The following is a 21,087-nucleotide window of genomic DNA, read 5'->3' as shown; positions in this document are numbered from 1 at the left end:
GATACACAGGTGGGATGGTTGGAAAGAAAACTGAATGACTGGCAAACACGTTTGTATATGATTTAAAGAAAGAAACCTTTTGGATGCAATATCGCGTGTTAAGACTAGTGCCTTCAAGTAGTATAGCGTGGGTAAATTCTATAAACATTATATACCTGCATAAGTTTGAATGTCACAATATCCATAACGTTTATGGGACTGTTTCGGAACTCGAAAACGTCACAGATGGAAAGGTTATGAAGTAAGTGGGGGGAATCACCTCTTCTAAACGGAGGCAACTTGTCACTGATGTGTACGGCTTCATTGCAGCTGGTAACGTTGTTTCACCTATGCTAATATTCCCATGGTAAAACATATGTGAGCCAAGCAACCATTGCTTATCAACAGATGTCGTAATGTCTTACAGGCAGGGACAATAACGCTAAAATAATAATAGATATGCGTTGAGTTTTCGATAGGATTATAGCAGCATTAAATCTTTATGAGAACCATAAAAAAAATCGTTGATTTTCGATACCGTTCATTCTTATGTTGATTCATACACACTTCGAATTAAAAGTAACTTCTAGTATGCAATTTAGCGGGTTTTAGCGGCAAGAGCGGTAATTCCGTAACAATATAACATCAAATTAAAATGTTGGGGTATGAAAAAACATGACACAATTAAAATTCAAAGTATTTAATTCATCTTGTATAAAATTACACCGGTTTTAAATATACAATAAATACTATATCAAAATTAAAATATATATACCCCATCTCACCAAAATATTGAATTCATTATTAACAAACTAAAACCGGAAAATTATTTGCAGTAGATAATTATATGCGTATTATATTATTTCATAATTTTAAAGTATATAATGGAATGATACAAGTGTACTACTAAATTTAATTTAAAATTAGTATGATTTCAGGGAGGCTTTTGAATAGTTATCTTGGTCATATAACTATAAATTATAAACAAGTCAACAGTGAGGCATTATCCCAAATTAAATAGATGACCCATATAAATTAATTGCACATTTATCTTGTTGAAAAGTATGATCCAGCAATCAAACCGATTATCTATAGTTAGTCTACAATAAGTTTCATTATTCTCCATCAGTTTGAAACAAAGTTAACTTGTCCAAAAGCATCCAGCAATGAAATTGCTTAGTCCAGCTTTAAAGGAAAATGTTAATTATTGAACTCAGTCAAGAAATTTACCCTATGCACATACACACCAAGTTTATTATAAAAGTATCTTATAGCATTTAGACACACAAAGATTACTAATTACTTCAATCACAACCTGTATTACAAAACATTGTATTTGGTTATATTTATAATTATTATATTTAAATACAGATATTTAATAAAGGTTTAAAACCTAATTATCTTAGTTTTATTTACACTGATTTACAATATTAAAGGGGCATTATGGAAGAGCTGGCTGTTCCCACTATAATAGTTAAAAACTAGATAATGTAAAGGGAATATGCTGATTTTGCAGTCAAATTGCTCCACTCTGAACCGAGATATTAGCGTATGAAATTTAGGCCTAGCCTCAATCATCATTACTAAAGTCGGTATGATAAAAAACATAGTCTTGATTATCCATTTTTGGATTAAATCATCAATGAGCATTGAGCAGCAAATCAGATTCAAATCCAGTGGAAATTCGACACATGAGATGGCATTGAGAGTTGATTAGGATCTTTTAATAAATGTTAATAGTTTATATAACATTTCAGGCCCAAAGAAAGACCTACAATAGGTAGATTTATCTCTTGCATAATACAGGTTTAATATCATAAATTCGACATCTTACACATGTAGAGAAAGATAACCTATGTTGTATAGATAGGGCAGGGGATTAAATGCTGTATTGTTACATCTATTAATGGGGGGTGGGGGAGGGGATTGTCAATATCATATTGTAACATCCAGTAATTCCTCCATCTAACATCCATTAATTCTTCCATCTAGGACTGGTAGATATAAATGGGAAGTTATAAACATTAGGAAGACCTGTGTGTGATACGTTAAATGTTGGTGTCCATTTAAATGGTGGTAAACCATTACCAAGTGTAGGGCCATTAACAATATCAGCTTCTAAATTTAAAGCCATATTAAAATCCATCACCTGCAAAAAGTGAAAGCATATTATATTTTAATGATATCACTAAAATGTCAACAGGAAATATCAGATTTATAAAAAGGTCTTGACAATCTAAAGCTGCTGAACATTATTTGAGGGATCCCTTAAAATTTAGTTGAAATTGAATCGCTTAAAGGTCCAACATTCCAAAAATTGTTCAATGAATTGAACATTTATGACATTCAGCATCGTCTATAGATTATATAAACAAGCCATTTGTTGCATAAATCTTTTGACAGGCCTCCTTTTAATCTATTTGAATCCAAGATGGGAGATAACCTAACACTGATATTATTTTTTACTTAAATAAATGTTAGATAATGAATGTTTGAGTACATTTTAGCCCAGATTTAAAGCCTTGAAAAATTAGATATTATCCAAAATATGCACAATCTACATTATCTAATTAAAGATATCTCTCTGAAACATGAGAAAATATTTGAAATTTAAGTATATAAACAGACATCCTTTGCTTGGATTAGGAACAGATTTAGTTTAAAAGTATTTCAAACTTATTTTATTGCATCAATATTACATTGTGGGAAGTTTGGTGGTTGAATGGATCATAAGGTCTGTCATTGAGTCAAGTGGTTTGGTTTCGATTCCTCACTTGTATGTGATAAGGAGAATGGTCGCTTGTCCAACCTCATTGTTTTTCTCCGGGTCCTTCGGTTTCCTCCCACTGCTAAAGACCCCTACTTGCAACGAATTATTGAAATATTATTGAATCATGTTAGTCCTGAAAGGACCTAGTTTGTGTCGAGTGGACGTTAAACACCATTTTTCTCTCTCTCAACATTACATTGTACAATACAAAAGTTCTAACAACTATTAAAGAGGTCCTCTCCTTAATAAGAGTATGTCTTCTTCCTGATATAATGATTATCATATTTCCTTCTAAAGAACATCTGTTATTATAGAAACATGTTTTGCAAATATTGTCATGGTAATAGAGTTTCAACAGGAACTAGTAATGACACTCTGAATATATGAGGTGTCATTTGTAGGATGTAATTAATACCAAGCATTAAAATAGATGTTAAAATAGTTAGCCTTTAATTTGTTTATCTCACCTTTGTATCATAGCAACCATCAGCTCTAGGTGATTTTGCATCCAGGTCACCACGACAACAGATCGTGTTACATGGGTTATCTTCACTGTATTTATCGTTTTTATAATCTGTAATAATTACAATAGATCAGTTTTTTTAGATATGTGAGTAAATACATATGAAATAATTATAGCACGGAAGTTTTCAACTGAATTTTATGTTGAATGAAAAAAGAAATTATCTTATAAATCAGAAGGAAATTCATCAATGACTTCTTTTTATGTGGGATTAAATGTTCCCCATGACAGTAAAATGAGTCATTGTTTGATAATATGATCAAAAATGTTTAAAAGATAAAAACAATTTTTTTAAATTAAAATTTGCTTTATTTGTTAAATATAGGGGAGGTCAGCGAGTATGGGGGACTAGAGGTTGATCCCTGTGTTGGACAAGAACGTTCCTTGAAATTTGCCAGCCTGGTTTCTCCTTGTCAGTACTGGAGGATGGAGGAAATGGGAATGAAAAATGCCAGGCCTTTCAGAAAGGACAAAATAACAGCTAAAAATTAACAGTGGTTGCCAGGCAAGATACGCCCACATTTTGCAAGAGTTGGATAGAGAACAAGCTAAAAACAAAAATGCGATTTTTTGTACAAACAGGAAGTTTATTATACCCGTCATTTTACATCATGACACACATTAAGTTTCGTTGTGTCCAGGAATTTTATGATTTAGCACAAAATATGTTACTTTGCCGGCAAATAGGACAAAAATTGTGATTTATAGTAGAACGTCCACAATCTTTGTATTGCATACTTTTATATTATACTATTTTCGTTCAAGCAGCGGCCATTTTGTCGGACAGTTTCGGTCAAGTTTTTAAAATCAGATAAAAATTGTTGAAGGTCAACAAGCTAAAAATGTGTCTTTAGCTACAATCTAAGAAGTTATCGTCTGATGTGTGAGAATATCGAAAGGAACCGAGATCTTTGGGACATAAACTTATACTTTTATTTTCATCAAAATCGGATCAAAATTGTGATCTCTGGGAGTTCCATTACCTTGGTATTACATCATCTGTCCACATGGAAATATGGGCGTATAAAATTGGGGAGAACTATTGTCTGAGTAAATTACGCTGTTAGCCACCTGCATGGTACATGCCCATCTACATTAGACTGAATTGTGCAGAAATGGAAGAAGTTTTAATTTTCGATAATGATTGCCATGCAAGATATGTCCACATATTGCAAGAGATGGACAGAAAACAAGCTACAGTACAAGCTGGGGCAATGATCCAGAAAGTAAGGGTCCGATTCGCGCAAGTATTGAAATGAACTCAGACCTTTGAGATATAAACGTAAAATTTAAACTTAATTAAAATAGATAAAAATTGTGGCACAATCATGGCATTACATACATTTATAATATTTGTGTAAGGGAGCAGCCATAATGACAAAAATTGTCATTACTAAAAGGCCCGGGTTCATAAGTGAATGGTATCAGCTTACCAGTGTCTAGAGGGTCCACAAGCTAAAAACGCAAATCACACAAAACGAGGTCATCATGATGTTACACTTCGATATGTGCGATTATCGAAAGAAACCAAGATCTTTGGGGTATAAACATATTTTCTCAAAATCAGATCAAAATTATGACCTCTAGAGTACAATCATGGTATTATATATTTTTACACTATATGCATACAAGGAGAGTCCATTTTCTCCACGAAATACTAACCTAACAAACATAGAGTGTAATAGTGATATATTTAAGCAATTTTTAAAATTGGATAAAAATTGCGACCTCTAGAGGCTCCATAAGCCAAAATACACAATTTTTTGCACAATCAGGGGCCGTAATCCAGGAAGTTACAGTCAGATATGTGTGAATATTGACAGGAACCAAGATCTATGGTATGAAAACATACATTTTAAGTTTCATCAAAATTGGATCAAGGAGCGAACATTTTGTCAGACAACTTCAAACTGATATGCACGAATATTGAAAGGGAACCGAGATCTTTGGGAGATAAACCTATATTTCAAGTTTTGTCAAAATCTGATAAAAATTGAGACCTGTAGAGTGTCCACAAAGATCATGTGAAGACAACACAGATGGCTAGACAGATGGTGGCAATGTCAATATACATGTAAGTTCACATGAAAATGTGGGCGTTTAATAAAATAGATAATTCTTACCATTATATCTCATGATATTTTTAAAAGATGTTAAATCTACAACCTTTCCTTCATCTCTACGGAATATTTTAGCTCTGGGTGCCAGCTGATATGTTGAATCTAGACCATGCTGGGCAGAAAATTCAGGATAGCCACTCATATTATAAATTTCTTCAAAAAATGGTACATTGTAAGATGGCCAATAACCTGTAATAAGTTAATATAGTAATACCTTTCTATTGATTCAGCATGCATTCTGTCCTTCATCATAAAATAATAGTCCATAGGCATGAAACTTTTCAGAAAAAATATCAAAATTTTGAGGAATCACAAGAAACTCTAGTGGGTTTTATGTGGCAAATGTTGTTTAAATAAAGTAAACAGAGATCATTGTATTTAGCAGTAAAAGTTTAAAAGTAGAGAATAAATATAGTTTTATAGCAATTAGTAATAATCCAAATAAATTGAAATCTTTATAAATTTTATTAACTTACCAGCTCGTAATATTTGTGTCTCGTCACCAGATACTACTAATGTCGGTATCTGTTCTACTACCCATAATGCATTATCTCTTATTTCTTTACCCAGAGCTATTTGCTTTAGATCAATTACCATATACTGATTATTATAGGTCCCTAAAATATAAATAACTTAAATATCTAGTAGGTTCCTATTAATCAGGGATAACGTCTTCTCTAAAAAATAAATATAGTAGGTTCCTATTACTCAGGGATAGCGTCTTCTCTAAAAAATAAATAATGCAAATAGTAGGTTCCTCAGGGATAGCGTCTTCTATATAGTGTTACTTAGTCATTTGGAAGAAAAATAAATAACACAAAATAGTAGGTTCCTATTAGTCAGGGATAGCGTCTTCTATATAGTGTTATTTAGTCATTTGAATGAAACATAAAGGGAAGGTCCAAATGTGTACATATTGGTCTTCAAGTAAAAGAACAGTTAGAATTTGACAAAGAGTAGTCAGAAACACTGCCAGTGCTTATTCATTAGGATGGGACATTAAATGGAGGGTCCAAATGTGAACAAATTGGTATGCAAGTAAAAGAAAGTTTAGCAGTTGGAATTCAACGTAGATTAGTCAGAAAAGATGCTGTTTAGGCAAAATCCCCCTACTTATCACTGCATGCATGGCTATAGAGAGAAAAATGGGAAAAAACAAATTAGTCTGAAACTCGTGTTGGCAAGGATTTAAAAGTCCATTCCCTTATTTTATTTGGGAATGTAGAATGACTACTGGTACTATCACGCATATTCTGTTCAATGCACTATAACAGAGGGAGAGAAATGGGATTTAACACTTTAACAGGGTGATATCATATTGTGGCTTTCTCACTCTGCATCTGATCTTTCTAAGGATTCTCTCAGAACCAGAATATTATTCTGTATGAGTTAAATATATATTTGGGATTAGGGGGCCACAGTGGCTTAGTGAGTAAGGCACTGTCTCACAAACAAGGAGGTCCCGAGTGCGAACCCAGTGTTGGCCAATCACTTCCTATGGATTTTCCAAACTGGTTTGCCCTTGTCAGTGCCACAGTTTAAAATAAAACGAAACACCAAGGTCATGTATGGACCTTTGTGTGCACATAAAACAACTCTGGAATTTTTTATTACGACATTGGTGGAGGAATAAATATATTTAATCACCATTTCATTTAATTTGTAAACATCCTGATAATAAAAATAATAAACATTCATTCATTAGAATGTTCTAAAATCCAAAAGCCATGTTAAAGGTGGTGTTAATGATAAAACAGTTCTGGCAGAGGCCTAATATTTAAAAATGAGAAAAATCAAATAAATAATCTCACCCGAGTTATATGTAGCAAGTATATCTGCCCATTCTTTACCCGTGTTAGCTAACATATTAGCTACTCTAACACGATGCCATGCCAACAGGCTATTTGGTGTACAAGATTTATATAATGTTGAATTAAATATATTGTTTGTTGTCTGCAACATAACCATTTTACTTCCTAATAAGTAAAAATCATCCCATGATTCCAGAAATCCTACAAAAAAAAAGATCTTGATAGATAAGTATCTAGAAATAAGAACAAGCGGTTGCCATGCCAGAAACGCCCACATATTTCAAGAGATCAACAGAAAACAAGCTCAAAAAAAGAAGCGATAATCCAGGAAGTTATGGTCCGATAAGCGTGAATATCTACAGGAACCTAGATCTTCGGGATATGAACATATTTTAAGTTTCATAAGGAGCGGCCATTTAGTCGAGCAGTTTCGATCTGATTTTTACTAAATTCGAACTCACCCATCATTATGGTGTAATAGTAATAGATTTAAACAGTTTTTAAAATCACTAAAGATGCAATTTTTCATACAATCAGGGGCCATAATCAAGGAGGTGCCGGTCTGATATGTGCAAAGGAACTGAGATCTCTGAGACATAAAAATATATTTTAAGTTTCATCAAAATCTGACAAAAATTGTGGCCTCTAGAGGGTCCACAACTTTCATATACCATATTTTTACACTATTTGCATACGAGAGACGGACATTTTATCCGGCAGTTTTGGTACGATTTCCACAAAATTCAAACTCAACATCATTCGGGTGTAACGGTGATATATTCAAACATTTTTTAAAATCGGATAAAAATTGTGACCTCTAGAGGATCCACAAGCTAAAAACGTGATTTTTCGTCCAATCAGGGGCCATTATTCAGGAACCTACGATTTGACATCCTTGAATATCGACATAAATCAAGATAAACATGTTATAAACATGCATATCAAATTCAGATGAAAATTGTTACCTCTAGAGTGTCCACAATTTAAAAGCGTAATTTTTCGTATAATCAGGGGCCATAATCCATTAAGTAATGGTCCGATATATGCCAATATCGAAAGGAACTGAGATCTTTGGGAGATAGACCTATAATTCAAGTTTGGTCAAAATCGAATAAAAAATATGACTTGTAGTTTGTCCAAAGATAGGTTGCCAGGCAACGAAACATACGCCCACAACGGGCAGTCAACAAGAGTTGTTGCACATTTTTACTTTTTTCGGTAATGAAACATTTATAATACACTAAAATCTGATTAAGAGCAACAACTCATGAAGTAAGTATCAGAAAACCATTAGAATTTGTTTGTTTGTATAAAGTTCTGCCCCATGCTAACGTTTTGAATACAAAACTTTTAATATCATGGATTTAGCTGTTCAAGACATAAAAATCCATTGAAAATCAATATACTTGTTCGTCTCAAGATCTTAAACTCTGTGTATAAATCTGAAGTCAATCGGATGATAACTTTAGCCTTTAGAGCGTCACAAAGTGATCAAGGGCCATAACTTTAACAGTAATTATCGTAAATCATTAAAAATCAATAGGATTCTTTGTCTCATGACCTTAAACACTGTGTATCAATTTAAAGTCAATCGGATATTAACTTTGGCCTTTAGAGTGTCCACAAGATTTTTTGAAGTGATCAAGGGCCATAATTCTGGCAGTAATTATCGGAAATCATTGAAAATCAATAGGATTCTTTGTCTCATGACCTTAAACACTGTGTATAAATTTAAAGTCAATCGGATATTAACTTAGGCCTCTAGAGCGTCCACAAGATTTTTCGAAGTGATCAAGGGCCATAACTCTGGCAGTAATTATCGGGAATCGCTGAAAATAAATAGGCTTCTTCGTCTCATGACCTTAAACACTGTGTATAAATTTAAAGTCAATCGGATAATAACTTTGGCCTTTAGAGTGTCCACAAGATTTTTTGAAGTGATCAAGGGCCATAACTCTGGCAGTAATTATTGGAAATCACTGAAAATCAATAGGCTTTTTCGTCTCATGACCTAAAACACTGTGTATAAATTAGGTCAATCGGATATTAACTTTGGCCTCTAGAGCGTCCACAAGATTTTTCAAAGTGATCAAGGGCCATAACTCTGGCAATAATTATTGGAAATCGCTGAAAATCAATAGGCTTCTTCGTCTCAAGACCTTAAACACTGTGTATAAATTTAAAGTCAATCAGATATTAACTTTGGCCTCTAGAGCGTCCACAAGCAATTGTGGACGCCGGGAACGTATAAAAACAAATTGTGGACAGAATAATACGTCCACATGAAAATGTGGGCTTATAAAATGAGAATATAGTAACAAATGAAAAGGAGTACACTAACAATGACAGGGGATACAATAACAAATGAACAGGGGTACAATAACAAATGAAAGGGAATACACTAACAAATGAAAGGGGGAAAAATAACAAAAGAAAAGGGGTACAATAACAAATAAAAAAAGTGATACAATAACAAATGGAAGAAAATACAATAACAAATGGAAGAAAATACAATAACAATTGGAAGAAAATACAATAACAATTGGAAGAAAATAACAAATGGAAGAAAATACAATAACAAATGAAAGAAAATACAATAACAATTAAGAAAATACCATAACAAATGATGGAGAAATTTACAACAAAACATAAACAGGACAAATCTGTTAAATTATATTGAGTAGCAAAGATAGTCAAAGAACTTGTTAAATTATTGTAGGATTTCAAAATCAAGATTAAATGATTTATAATTCAACATCAGATTTTAACTCTTTAAGGAGTTGAATCTATATTCCTTGGAACCTAAATTGGTCGAAAATGGGTCAAAAACACAATGTAATGTGAAACTGATTCATTTTCATTCTTTAACATATTATTTTAATGAGTGTTATAAGTGTCGAAAATACATGTCCAAATCGAATGACAGTCAGCAGGCGGTAAACCAGTGGGCAGTGTTTAGTTAAAGAGCACATAAAATGACCAAACAAAATTAAATGTACTTATAGCTAGTGTTTACTATTTACATTTTATAAATATTCTACATCAATTAGATTAAAATTATTCAATATATTTTCGTTTATGTGTCAACCGCTCAAAAAATACTTTTCAATTTTTCAATTACAACCTTAATCCAGTTGATTGGCAGTGAAGTCACAGGGACTACACAAACATATACACTAATGTTTATTGACGGTTAAATTAACATACTGACTGACTTAATCATTACCCAAGCCACAAATAAGCAAACACTAGGCCTATATAAGACAGAAACATTGTTATACATTGTCATTCCCCTACATAAGCACAATAAAGGCAAAAACGAAACATCGTCGTATCACCCAGTCAGTCTCACATCTACTTTATGTAAAACACTAGAAACAATAATTACAAACAGACTAAAATTTCACTGTGAAAGCAACAACATCCTCACAAAACAGCAAAGTGGCTATCGTTCCGACAGGTCGACAGCAGACCATATCATTAGATTTATAACATGACATCTCCAAAGCCTTCACAGCTAAACAATACCTCTGCGCAATCTTTGTTGACTTAACAAAGGCCTTCGACCTTGTATGGGTGGATGGTCTTTTACACAAACTCCACAACGCGAATGTACAAATGGATTGAAGACTTTCTAAACGATAGGCATATCAGAGTACGCGTAGGTAATTGCTTAAGTGACAAATTCAAAATGGAAAACGGAACGCCGCAAGGATCCGTTATCAGCCCAATACTATTCAATATAATGATTAATGATCTTCCAAACTATGGGGGGAAGGGCACAGAATCCGCACTATTTGCTGACGACAGCTCGTTCTGGAAAGCTTCAAATAACATAGGTATAATCAAACAATCGCTTCAATATACCCTAAAACAAATCTCATAGTGGGCAGACGACTGGGGTTTCAAAATTTCAGAAGGGAAAACTGTAGCAATAATGTTTCAGCCGACTGACACTAACAGGAAAATAGACTTAAATCTTAGCAGCTCAAAAATAGAACTCAAAACAGAAATCAAATTTTTAGGAATGATATTTGACTCCAAACTTTCTTGGAAACCACACATAGACAGCATAGTAAGTCGCACATCGAAAACAATCAACTTAATGAAATACATCTAAGGAACGCAATGGGGCGCAAATAGAAGCACTCTTATGTTAATATACAGAGCACTCATCCGCTCGGTAATCGACTACGGATGTCTGGCTTATGCAAATGCAAGTGATACACAACTAAATAAATTGAACATAATACAAGGTAAAGCATTAAGACTAGTAACAAGAGCAGCAATAGGAACCAAAACAGTTGCCCTTTTACAAGAGATGGGAGAACTCCCGCTCGCTCTCAGGCGAGAGGAACTGTCACTCAAGTACTGGGGTAAACTGCAAATGCTAAAAGAAAAATGTCTGACATATAAGTGCCTCCAACAATTCAAACGCATAGGCTATAGAAAAAATACGCGTCCCATGACATTCGGGCAAATGCCAAACGATGTCTTAAATAAGCACGGTTTAAAAGGAACAATCATAGAAACAAAAACTTATCCCGTCACTCCACCCTGGCAACTAAACGATCCAATCATCAACACGCACCTAATTAACGTTACAAACAAACACGCTAGAGCACTAGCATTAGAACTAATAGACACCAAATGGGCAGACTATCTCAAAATCTATACAGATGGATCGAAAAATAATACACAGGGATTAACAGGGTACGGCATTTTCATACCCAAAGCAAAGCTAAACATCAGGAAAAGGATACAAGAACATTGTTCTGTGTACACCGCAGAACTGATGGCCATTAAAACTGCAATAGAATGGCTAGCCACGCAAACACACCAAAAAGCCGTTATCCTATCAGACTCCCTAAGTAGCATCAAATCCATCGAATCAGATTATTCCAAAAGCAGACAGGGCATAATCCACCAAATTAGGGATATCAATCAAACAATCAAGAATAACGGAAGAGAGGTAGTCCTTGCATGGATCCCCTCCCACATCAATATTTTCGGCAATGAACAAGCTGACAAGCTAGCCAAGGAAGGGTTGTCACTAAATGATATAGAAAATTTAGAATACAGCAGTCAGGAATTCACAAGCATAGCTAAAGATAAAATTAAAAATGCATGGAAAACCCGTCTAAAACAAGAGAATACTCATCGCTATCAAATTGATAGCAATCTTGTAGACAAGGTTTACATCAATCATCCCTCATTTAAAATATGCAAACTCATCACGAGGCTTAAAACGATAAACGTTAATATAAGACTTTACCTTTACACCAATTAAATGCCCATGTGGACAAATTGCGACCACGTCACACCTGCTAATCAACTGTAATCAATTAAACAAAGAACGTCAATCCGTAATTAAGAATCTAGCAGAGAGGGGGAAAAACTCTCTGTCTCAAATCTCTCCTTTCTCCACAACCTGACGATAGATACTGGACATCACAACTTGTCTGGGATTTTATTGAGAATATAGGGATGACCAAATATATAAAATAATAAAATTAAACAATTAAACAGTAGGGCGGAACGTAAAAATGTCCTCTAGAAGGAAGCGTAAACCCCCCTACACTAATAATAAATATAGGCATGACCAAATACATAAAATAATAAAATTAATCAATTAACAGTAGGGCAGAACGTAAAAATGTCCTCTAGAAGGAAGCGTAAACCGCACTACACTACTAATAAAACTCCGATAAAATTAATAAATCAAATTATACAATGTAGGATTAAGCGAAAAAACGTGCCCTAGAGGGAATCGCCACCTGTCCTACACCACAAATAAAACTATTAATTAATAAATCAGGGTGATAGCGCAAAAATGTCCCCATAAGAGGGAAACGCTACACACCCCGAAATATTCTTTACACTTTTAATTATTTGACTAAATAAGTATTGATTGTAGATCATATTAAGCCACCATATATACTATTCAAAAAAAGTAGGGGATATTTGATTTTGGGGGCATAATACTAAAATATGCAAATGACTACGAAAAAAGTCACTATAGAACCTAACAGAAGAAACATTTCCAGTTACATGTGACGCCCAAACGCACCAATAGCTACCGCATGGAATGCAGGTGATGCTTGGGATCATCATGGGGGTCCAACCCAAGATTTGCACGACTCTGACTTTGAATGTTACAGTCATTGTGGCATTCAATTCCAGGGTGGAAACATCAGTTTAATTGTTTTAGTGACCAGAAAACAAATTTTGATATGCGTCGGCTTACCCAAAATGAAAGGTTACGTGCCCTTGGCATGCTACAGATCGGCACAACACAGGCGGTTGTGGCGCGGACGATGAATGTTTCTCAGTCTGTCATAAGCAGGCTATGGTCCAGATACCGTGATACACAATCTGTACAGGACAGACCACGCTCAGGTCGACCAAGGGTGACAACTCAAGCCCAGGATCGATTTATCCGTACCTTGGCCTTGAGAAATCGTGTCATCACAGCAAATCAGATAGGCGCTCGTCTTCAAACAGACACTGGTGTGAGAGTGAGTGTCCAGACGATTCGGAATCGACTGCATAGGGGTCACCTTCGCGCCCGACGTCCTCGCGTGATCCCTTGTTTGAGAGAACATCACATTCAGGCAAGACGTCGTTGGTGTAGGGATCGTCAACACTGGGATAATCGACGCTGGAGCAATGTGATGTTTTCAGATGAGTCAAGGTTCACTGTTGATTTTTTGGACAGACATAGGAGGGTGTGGCGTCGTCGAAACGAGCGCTTCCAAGACGTTAACGTCATCAGACATGATCGATTTGGGGGTGGTTCTGTTATGGTGTGGGGAGGCATCACTGTTGCTGGAAGAACGGCTTTACATGTTGTTGCAGGGCGTGTTACAGGGCCAGTACTACCGGGACAACATCTTGGCAGTCCATGTTGTGCTGTTCGCACGACGTCATGGCCGCCGTTTCATCTTCCAGGATGACAACGCAAGATGTCACAGGGCCAGGATCGTTACAGGTTACCTCCAACAACAGAACATCACCACATTACCTTGGCCAGCACTGAGTCCCGACCTCTCCCCCATCGAGCATGTCTGGGACATGCTTGGACAGAGGTTACGTCAACGTCAACAACGTCCTGCCAATGTCCAAGAACTTGCTGCTGCGTTGCAACAGGAATGGGACAATCTGGACCAAAATGACCTTAGACGTCTCATTAGGAGTATGCCACGTCGGATCAATGCTTGTTTGGCAAACAGAGGAGGATTTACCCGTTACTGACTTGGTTGTGATGCTGTGGTAACTTTGCTGTTTGACCCCGGGTATCATTTTACCCTTATAATGGTCAGTCTGTGCCTTACTTAGTCTAACGATCATTTGGAATAAATCGATGAATGTGAACTTCATTTCATTTTGTCATTTGTTTCTTCATCAGTTTCATTAGGTGACTTTAATAACACTTAAAAATCAAATATCCCCTACTTTTTTGAATAGTATATGTATTATTGTATTTAATAACTCCTAATAAATTTTGATTGAATGTATATCATACTAACTTGCCATAAATGCATTTTTTTTTTTTTTTCCTCCAACCCCAGCCCCCCCCCCCCCCGAAGCCTTACTAGACGAAATAAAAACAAAACCATACCATCACAAAACCAGCTACTCTTTTTTCTCTAGCTTTCTCTTTTCAGGCGCTGGATTCTTCCTTCAGAGAACCAACAACAAAGGAATGAACAACAGAAATAATGACGAAATCAACACCATACCGGACAACAAAACCAAATGGAAGGAAGAATAGTCCAGGCCTTACACTCACCAACAAGCCCCAAGGAAGAGTTGCACCGCCCTGCCATTCAACCGGACAAATCAACCAGACCGACGAAAATGACCTAAATATATATATATATATGTACATACTATGTCTAAATGTTTGTCTCTGTCCAAATGTTCGTCCACATTCATGTCTGTTTTGTTACAAATTCGTCTGTTTTGTAAACGTCCACTGGCACCTCTTTATTCTTTGCACCTGCTATCTCATGTCTCTTGCTGTTATCTATTGTCTTCTGTACATATATATAAAAACCTAATTATCCTCTTTTTCACTAATCACATTGTAAATTATTGCACCATGTTATTGTCTGCGATATCACCTCGGTGGAAGCGGACGTAAAATACAACTAACTAACAACAACAATTATACATGTAGATGACAAACTTGTGACTGGATAATTTTACATGAAATATCTTTGTTTTATTGTGAGTTGTGGAAATTCCAGCAAAGAAATGGGACATACTGCACCTTTTTTTCTGATACACAGCAGTATTGGGGAGATTTATATTCATATCACACTTAAATTAATATTTTAATCTTTGAACTAATCAATCCTTATTCCTGACCTATTGTATAAGTTATTAGAATGAATGGGGAATGCTCACTAGTCCACGGGTTCATTAGTCCAACGATATCTATTATTGGGTTTGGGTTAGGGTTGGTGCACTGTCCGCGGGTTCATTAGTCCACCAATATCTATTATCAGGGTTAAGGTTAGGGTTTGGATTATGTTTTTTGATAACCATATTTATAGTATTTCTTATAGCGGTGGACTAGTGAACCTGTGGACTAGTGAACCCCTCTCAAATGAATCAAGTTTCACTGGAATTCAACCCATTAAGTTCGTTTTCTAAAACATGTGACCTTAAGGAAACCTTCAGAAGGGTGAAAGCTACAATCATTTGTGGTGAATAATCCCCATTAAAAGTTATGTGATTATATGAAAATAATTATATTATAATTACCTGGATAACTAGCGAATGAGATGCGGCGAGCAGATGTCGATTTATCACTGACATTAAAATTATAATGTTTAAATATTCTAGATGAAGCAGCATACTCAAACCAACTCGAGTGAGACATAAAAATATCTTCATAAGCTCCCAATACCTGTACAATAATGTAACAATTTATTACAATATTTTGGGGGGAAAAAATATCATCTGGTCAAATTTCGATCTCTTTCTAGAAGACCTTATACCACAATATGGGAGGTTTACATTGCTAATAAAATTTAAATCAAAATTGTGGTTTTGATTTTGGTTAAAATGGGGTATAAAGGTCTACTCTACTGGACCAAGCGGGCTTATGTAGACGGGAATATGCCATGCAGTCGGAATTTCATGGAATTCCAACTGCCAAGGATTCCTTTAACATGATTGCAAACATGCGTACACAGACCTCGTTTTTTGTCCCATGAGAATGCTTAGAACCAGAATATTTGTACCAAATAATCTTAATTTAGTTTCCAATTAAATTAGTTACAGACAGGTAAGAGAGTATGAAAACCCCAGACTGGTCTTAGACTAAGACTCTTAGTGCAATTTAGTCAGCAATTGTGTACTCAAAGCATACTTTCTTCTCTGGGTCCATATAAGGGAGATAACTATTCTTTACCTTGACAAGTACTGAACAATGTCCACTTTCTTGTGCATAAATCATGGCCTGTTCTTTTGTCATTTTCCTCCAATCCGGTATACTTTGTGGATCAAGAACTTTGACCAGATCTATTAGATCACCAGCACCATTTAATACTTGGAATGCATAAGTTTTTAAAGCCTATAAAATAGTCATAATTAAAATGTTTACATATTATCAAAAGGAATTACACAAACTAAATTAATTTAACTAGCTTTTGTCAGAAAGAAGTTCCCCTCCATCTGCATGGTTAACAATTTTTTTGTGAGGCAAATTTTGTTTATTTTTTTTCAAATATGGTTCTTATTTGCTTTACTTGGGACTAATAGTAAGTGCAGGGGGACTGCACCACACAAAATTTACACAAAAGCAAATACACGGACAGGACATCATACTCAGGAAAACACAAACATACAGACAATTAAAAAAAATAGTGCATAAATTATTTACGTTACGGTTTATATGGTCTCTTGTCCCTTCTAAATAAAGATGGGACATCATCGCTTAAAGGGACAATAACACTCTTGCTGGCTTGACAGCTCCAGAAAATAAAAAATAGCCTTATTCTAAGTACTAGATGTTTAAGTGTCCTACCGGTTGTGTAAATTATCCATTACATCCTATTTTACTTGTCCAGAGGGTTTGAAAATATTTTTAAATCCAAGTCTTATTTGAAAAGGTTTACGTTAGGCTTTTCAAATCATTTAGTTGAATTTTTCCAATTTTTTTTAAATTAGGTGTGTTAAGATGAAATTTGTATCACAAATTAATTGGAATATTGTAAAATAGTACAATTTGTTGACCAGAATAAAGATTGGGACATATTATTCAGTTACAACAAGAGTGCTATTGAGCCTTTAATGTTGGCACACCATTATTACAACCACTTTGTCAATTGTACATTATTTATAGAAGATAGTGGTCATGCGATTCTTTCATAGAAATGAATTTGTGTGACACATTGCATAATACATTGATACAATGCTTAGGTCTAGCTCTATGTACGTGATATTTGGTAAAATCTGCTGAAATAATCCAGGAAGTTAAGGTTCAATATGTTACAAAATCTGGTCAAATTGTGACCTTGAGTGTCCACATACAGCTGTAAACAGATCCGACAAAGTGCTCCAGAACTTGTATCATATTAAGATTATATTGTATACATCGTGATCTAAAGTATTTATTTAAATTAAAAAAAAAAACAATTTGTACCCCACATGTGTGAACCCATTGAATCCCATACATTATTGATCTACGATATAAGATATACACGTCCACCATATTTAGTGACAATGCTTTTGATAAATGAAGGTATATAGGACACAGGAACGAAGGTTGAGAGACAGGAGGAAGAGAGGAGTAGAGACTGGTGTTGACTCACCCTAGTTCAGCCACAGTCGAGGCAGAGGGGGCAGAATGGTTATCTTAAACTATTCATGTACTGTGTTGATGTTATTGTTTATGCTCCAAGTGTAGTTTAGTTCCTGTTTCATTTATGTTCATGTTGTATTTATGTGGCTGTTTTATATTTATGTTCCTGATGTAAATAAATCATATATTTACAAAACTGATCTCTGTTATCACTAAAATTGTGTTACACAGACGCTTGACGCGATCAGGACAATAGAATAATACATCCATTCAAAACTGTGGGCATATAAAAAGTGCGCTTACTGGTAATGTCTTCTGGGTAAGTCTTGCTGCATTATAACCTTCAATCAAACCATCATACTGGGATATAATATAACTAACATGGCGCCAGAAAGGATTTTTGGGGACGTTTTCTTTGATCATTTTTCTCATCCATTGATCTTGTTGGATAAAATATTTCTTTACTTTCACTTCAATAATTGGACCTCGTTCACCGGAGAAAAATATTCCACGTACATTCTGATAATGTTCTGCAATTCTCCTGAAAAATATATAAAAAATTATTAGATACAGCAGGAATATGTGAGATAAAGGCAACTTAGTTTGAAGTGAATAAATTCTAATAACAATGGTTTCAATAGTGTTCTACAGATTTTTCATTATATACAAAACAATTTGATAATTGTTACATTACATTTCCTAAATACTGAAAGGCTCCACCACAGATATTGGATGGTAACAATCTATACAATTACTAACTTACGAAGCTGTAAATCGACCTTCAAGGAACCCAGCAGCAAACATGATATCTTCATCTGCTGGCCGAGGATTGCCATTACCAGCCACGATATCTAATATACCCCAGCCATTTTCCATCAATGTATCATTGTAAGTTCCAAATGCCGTTGCTCCCTTCATATCAACTTGATTAGCTGTAAAGGTACAGGCCTTATTCTTACAATAGGCACTGCCATTCTGAAATGTTTCTCCTGTAAATACAAACAGTGTTGTCAAGCAATGAATATCCTGCACCAGCATTTTGAACCATCGATTTAAATTATTCAAGAAAAATATCTATAAAGGGCAACTCTGAACATCTATTTGTAATTCAGTGATCAATTTCAGCAAGATTTAAAAAAAAAACCACCTTCAAAATTGCTGAACCATAAAAATTTTACAGAATAATCGAATTTCTCTACTTGTATCATATCCAGATGGTTTAGTCTTGATTAATATTAATGGTTTGTTGAAAGTCTTGATATATTTGTTTTGGGAACAAGATAAAACAATTCCAATATCAGTGAAGCTCTATATGTCAAAACAAGGTTTAACTCAGCATTTTCAGCTGAAACACGATAAAACTTATATGAAATGGGATTTAATTAACGTCCTACTTTTCAACACCAACCGGATTAATAATGAAGATATAAATTTTGCCCATTCAGCAGTGCTAAGGTCTATTTTTAGTTCAAATTCTAACTGTCAAGGGTTCTTTCGCCTGCATGCATCTGTGGGCGTGTGGGCCTACGGCAACATATGGGATCTAATTGGTTTTAAACCGTCCTTGAAATTTTTCATATACCGGGTACCAGGTTTTAACGCAGGAGGCTTTAACTTCAGCTGTAGATATATTGACAAAGAAAGAGCAAATATTTTATATATAAAAAAAATAATGAATAAAATACACCATCCAATGATAGATTTCGATTTCGAAGATAATTTATCTCTCTGGTTTTTTTACTTTGAATTAATATATTATTTAACCCAATGTCAAACAGTTAAATATGCTGATGGAACTACCTCTACATGCCGTTAGAATCAATAATACTCCAATAATTAACAACATTTTAATTAATCTTAACATGTAATGACGCGTGAAATCATGAAAATAACTTATTTAATAACAGAGATCGACTGTTTTTACGCTTCCCTAGGTATCACGTGATACGTGGTGAAAATCACATGACTTGAAAATGTAGACTTGATCACAAAGATGGTAAGGGGAGAATTTTGTATCATTCGGAACACCTCTGTTAAAGGTTTGCAGAATGAATTTTGTATTAAAATCATAGACGTCCAAGATTAAAATTATCAGGCTGAGATCAAACATATGACAATATTTGGTCCAATATGGAGCTCTGTTTTAAGCGTAATGCTTTTGTAACGCAGTTAGCTATTGGTTGTTAATCGGACCATTGACCAGTCATAATTTGGAACAGAAATTTGCCTTCGTTAAAGCAGTGTTTAGTGGGATTAAAAGAAACACTGCGAGGAGTATGGACTCCAAACTGGAAGGGACGTGAGTGATGATTTGGTCATTTTGAGAATAAAAATGTTAAGCCTATTCGTCTTACTATTTTGGTTATTCATATTCTGCATGAACAGCGGTACTAGGCCTACTCCTCTTCCTAATTCCTTCTTAATAATTAACTTAAAGGAGCTAAATCGCTAATATTTGGGACCTACAAATTGACACAAATGGGTCGCAACGTATATAATAATGTAATATGAATGTATTTAAACTGATTTACATTCAATTGTTTCCGTTTTTATTCTAATTTCAAAGCACTTCTGTTCGGCGAAATACGCCAGAAGTCTAAACCGAATAACAATCTATAGCGTCTGATTATTACAGTCTACACCGATAGTATTTATTGTGCATGCTCTCGAGATAAGAATATTCAGTCACCGTTTGACATGACTTGTGGAATATGTATAACCTCGTTCTTCGAGTCGCTTGTTACAAATGCGCATTATGGTACACGATTCGAGTACCAATGGTAAAATGTTTATTTTGTCTTAAATATTGGACATCAGAAGTCCATCTTTTCCCGGTAAGATCACAACATCAATGTTGATTAAAATTGACAAATAATTCGTGTTTTCAATGTTGAAGGTTTTGGATGTCGAGTTAGAGACTTAGCTACTTTAAAACAAGTGCATTCGTTAATGCGTACCCGAATTGGAAAAGACCCAAACGATTTTAATCTGTCAAAGTCAGTTGAAAAGTATTTGTTACTAGCAACATTTATAATCAGAAAGATGTATTTCCTAGACAATCAAGATCC

At 34.8% G+C, this 21,087-nt stretch overlaps 1 protein-coding gene across 2 annotated transcripts; it reads right to left on the bottom strand.

Annotated features, from left to right (window-relative positions):
- Positions 1 to 679: 679 nt before the first annotated feature.
- Positions 680 to 19,974, bottom strand: LOC126811128 (phospholipase-B 81). 2 transcript variants are annotated; one of them, XM_050536608.2, is made up of 10 exons: positions 19,820 to 19,974; positions 18,779 to 19,008; positions 18,323 to 18,560; positions 16,628 to 16,789; positions 15,976 to 16,120; positions 7,204 to 7,404; positions 5,869 to 6,009; positions 5,396 to 5,581; positions 3,217 to 3,323; positions 680 to 2,128 (listed from the first exon to the last, which is right to left on the bottom strand). In XM_050536608.2, the coding sequence occupies exons 2-10, from the start codon at positions 18,853 to 18,855 to the stop codon at positions 1,955 to 1,957; spliced, it is 1,431 nt and encodes a 476-aa protein (XP_050392565.2). In that variant the 5' UTR covers positions 18,856 to 19,008; positions 19,820 to 19,974; the 3' UTR covers positions 680 to 1,954. The 2 variants fall into 2 exon arrangements, with proteins under 2 accessions (XP_050392565.2, XP_050392564.2); XM_050536607.2 differs by having other exon boundaries at positions 681 to 2,128; positions 18,783 to 19,008.
- Between the last annotated feature and the right edge of the window lie 1,113 nt (positions 19,975 to 21,087).

Source organism: Patella vulgata, chromosome 2 (genome assembly GCF_932274485.2).
Source record: "Patella vulgata chromosome 2, xgPatVulg1.2, whole genome shotgun sequence".
NCBI classification, from domain to species: Eukaryota; Metazoa; Mollusca; class Gastropoda; family Patellidae; genus Patella; species Patella vulgata.
Note: the sequence above shows the minus strand (reverse complement) of the source record. Positions and strands in the feature narration are given on the sequence as shown.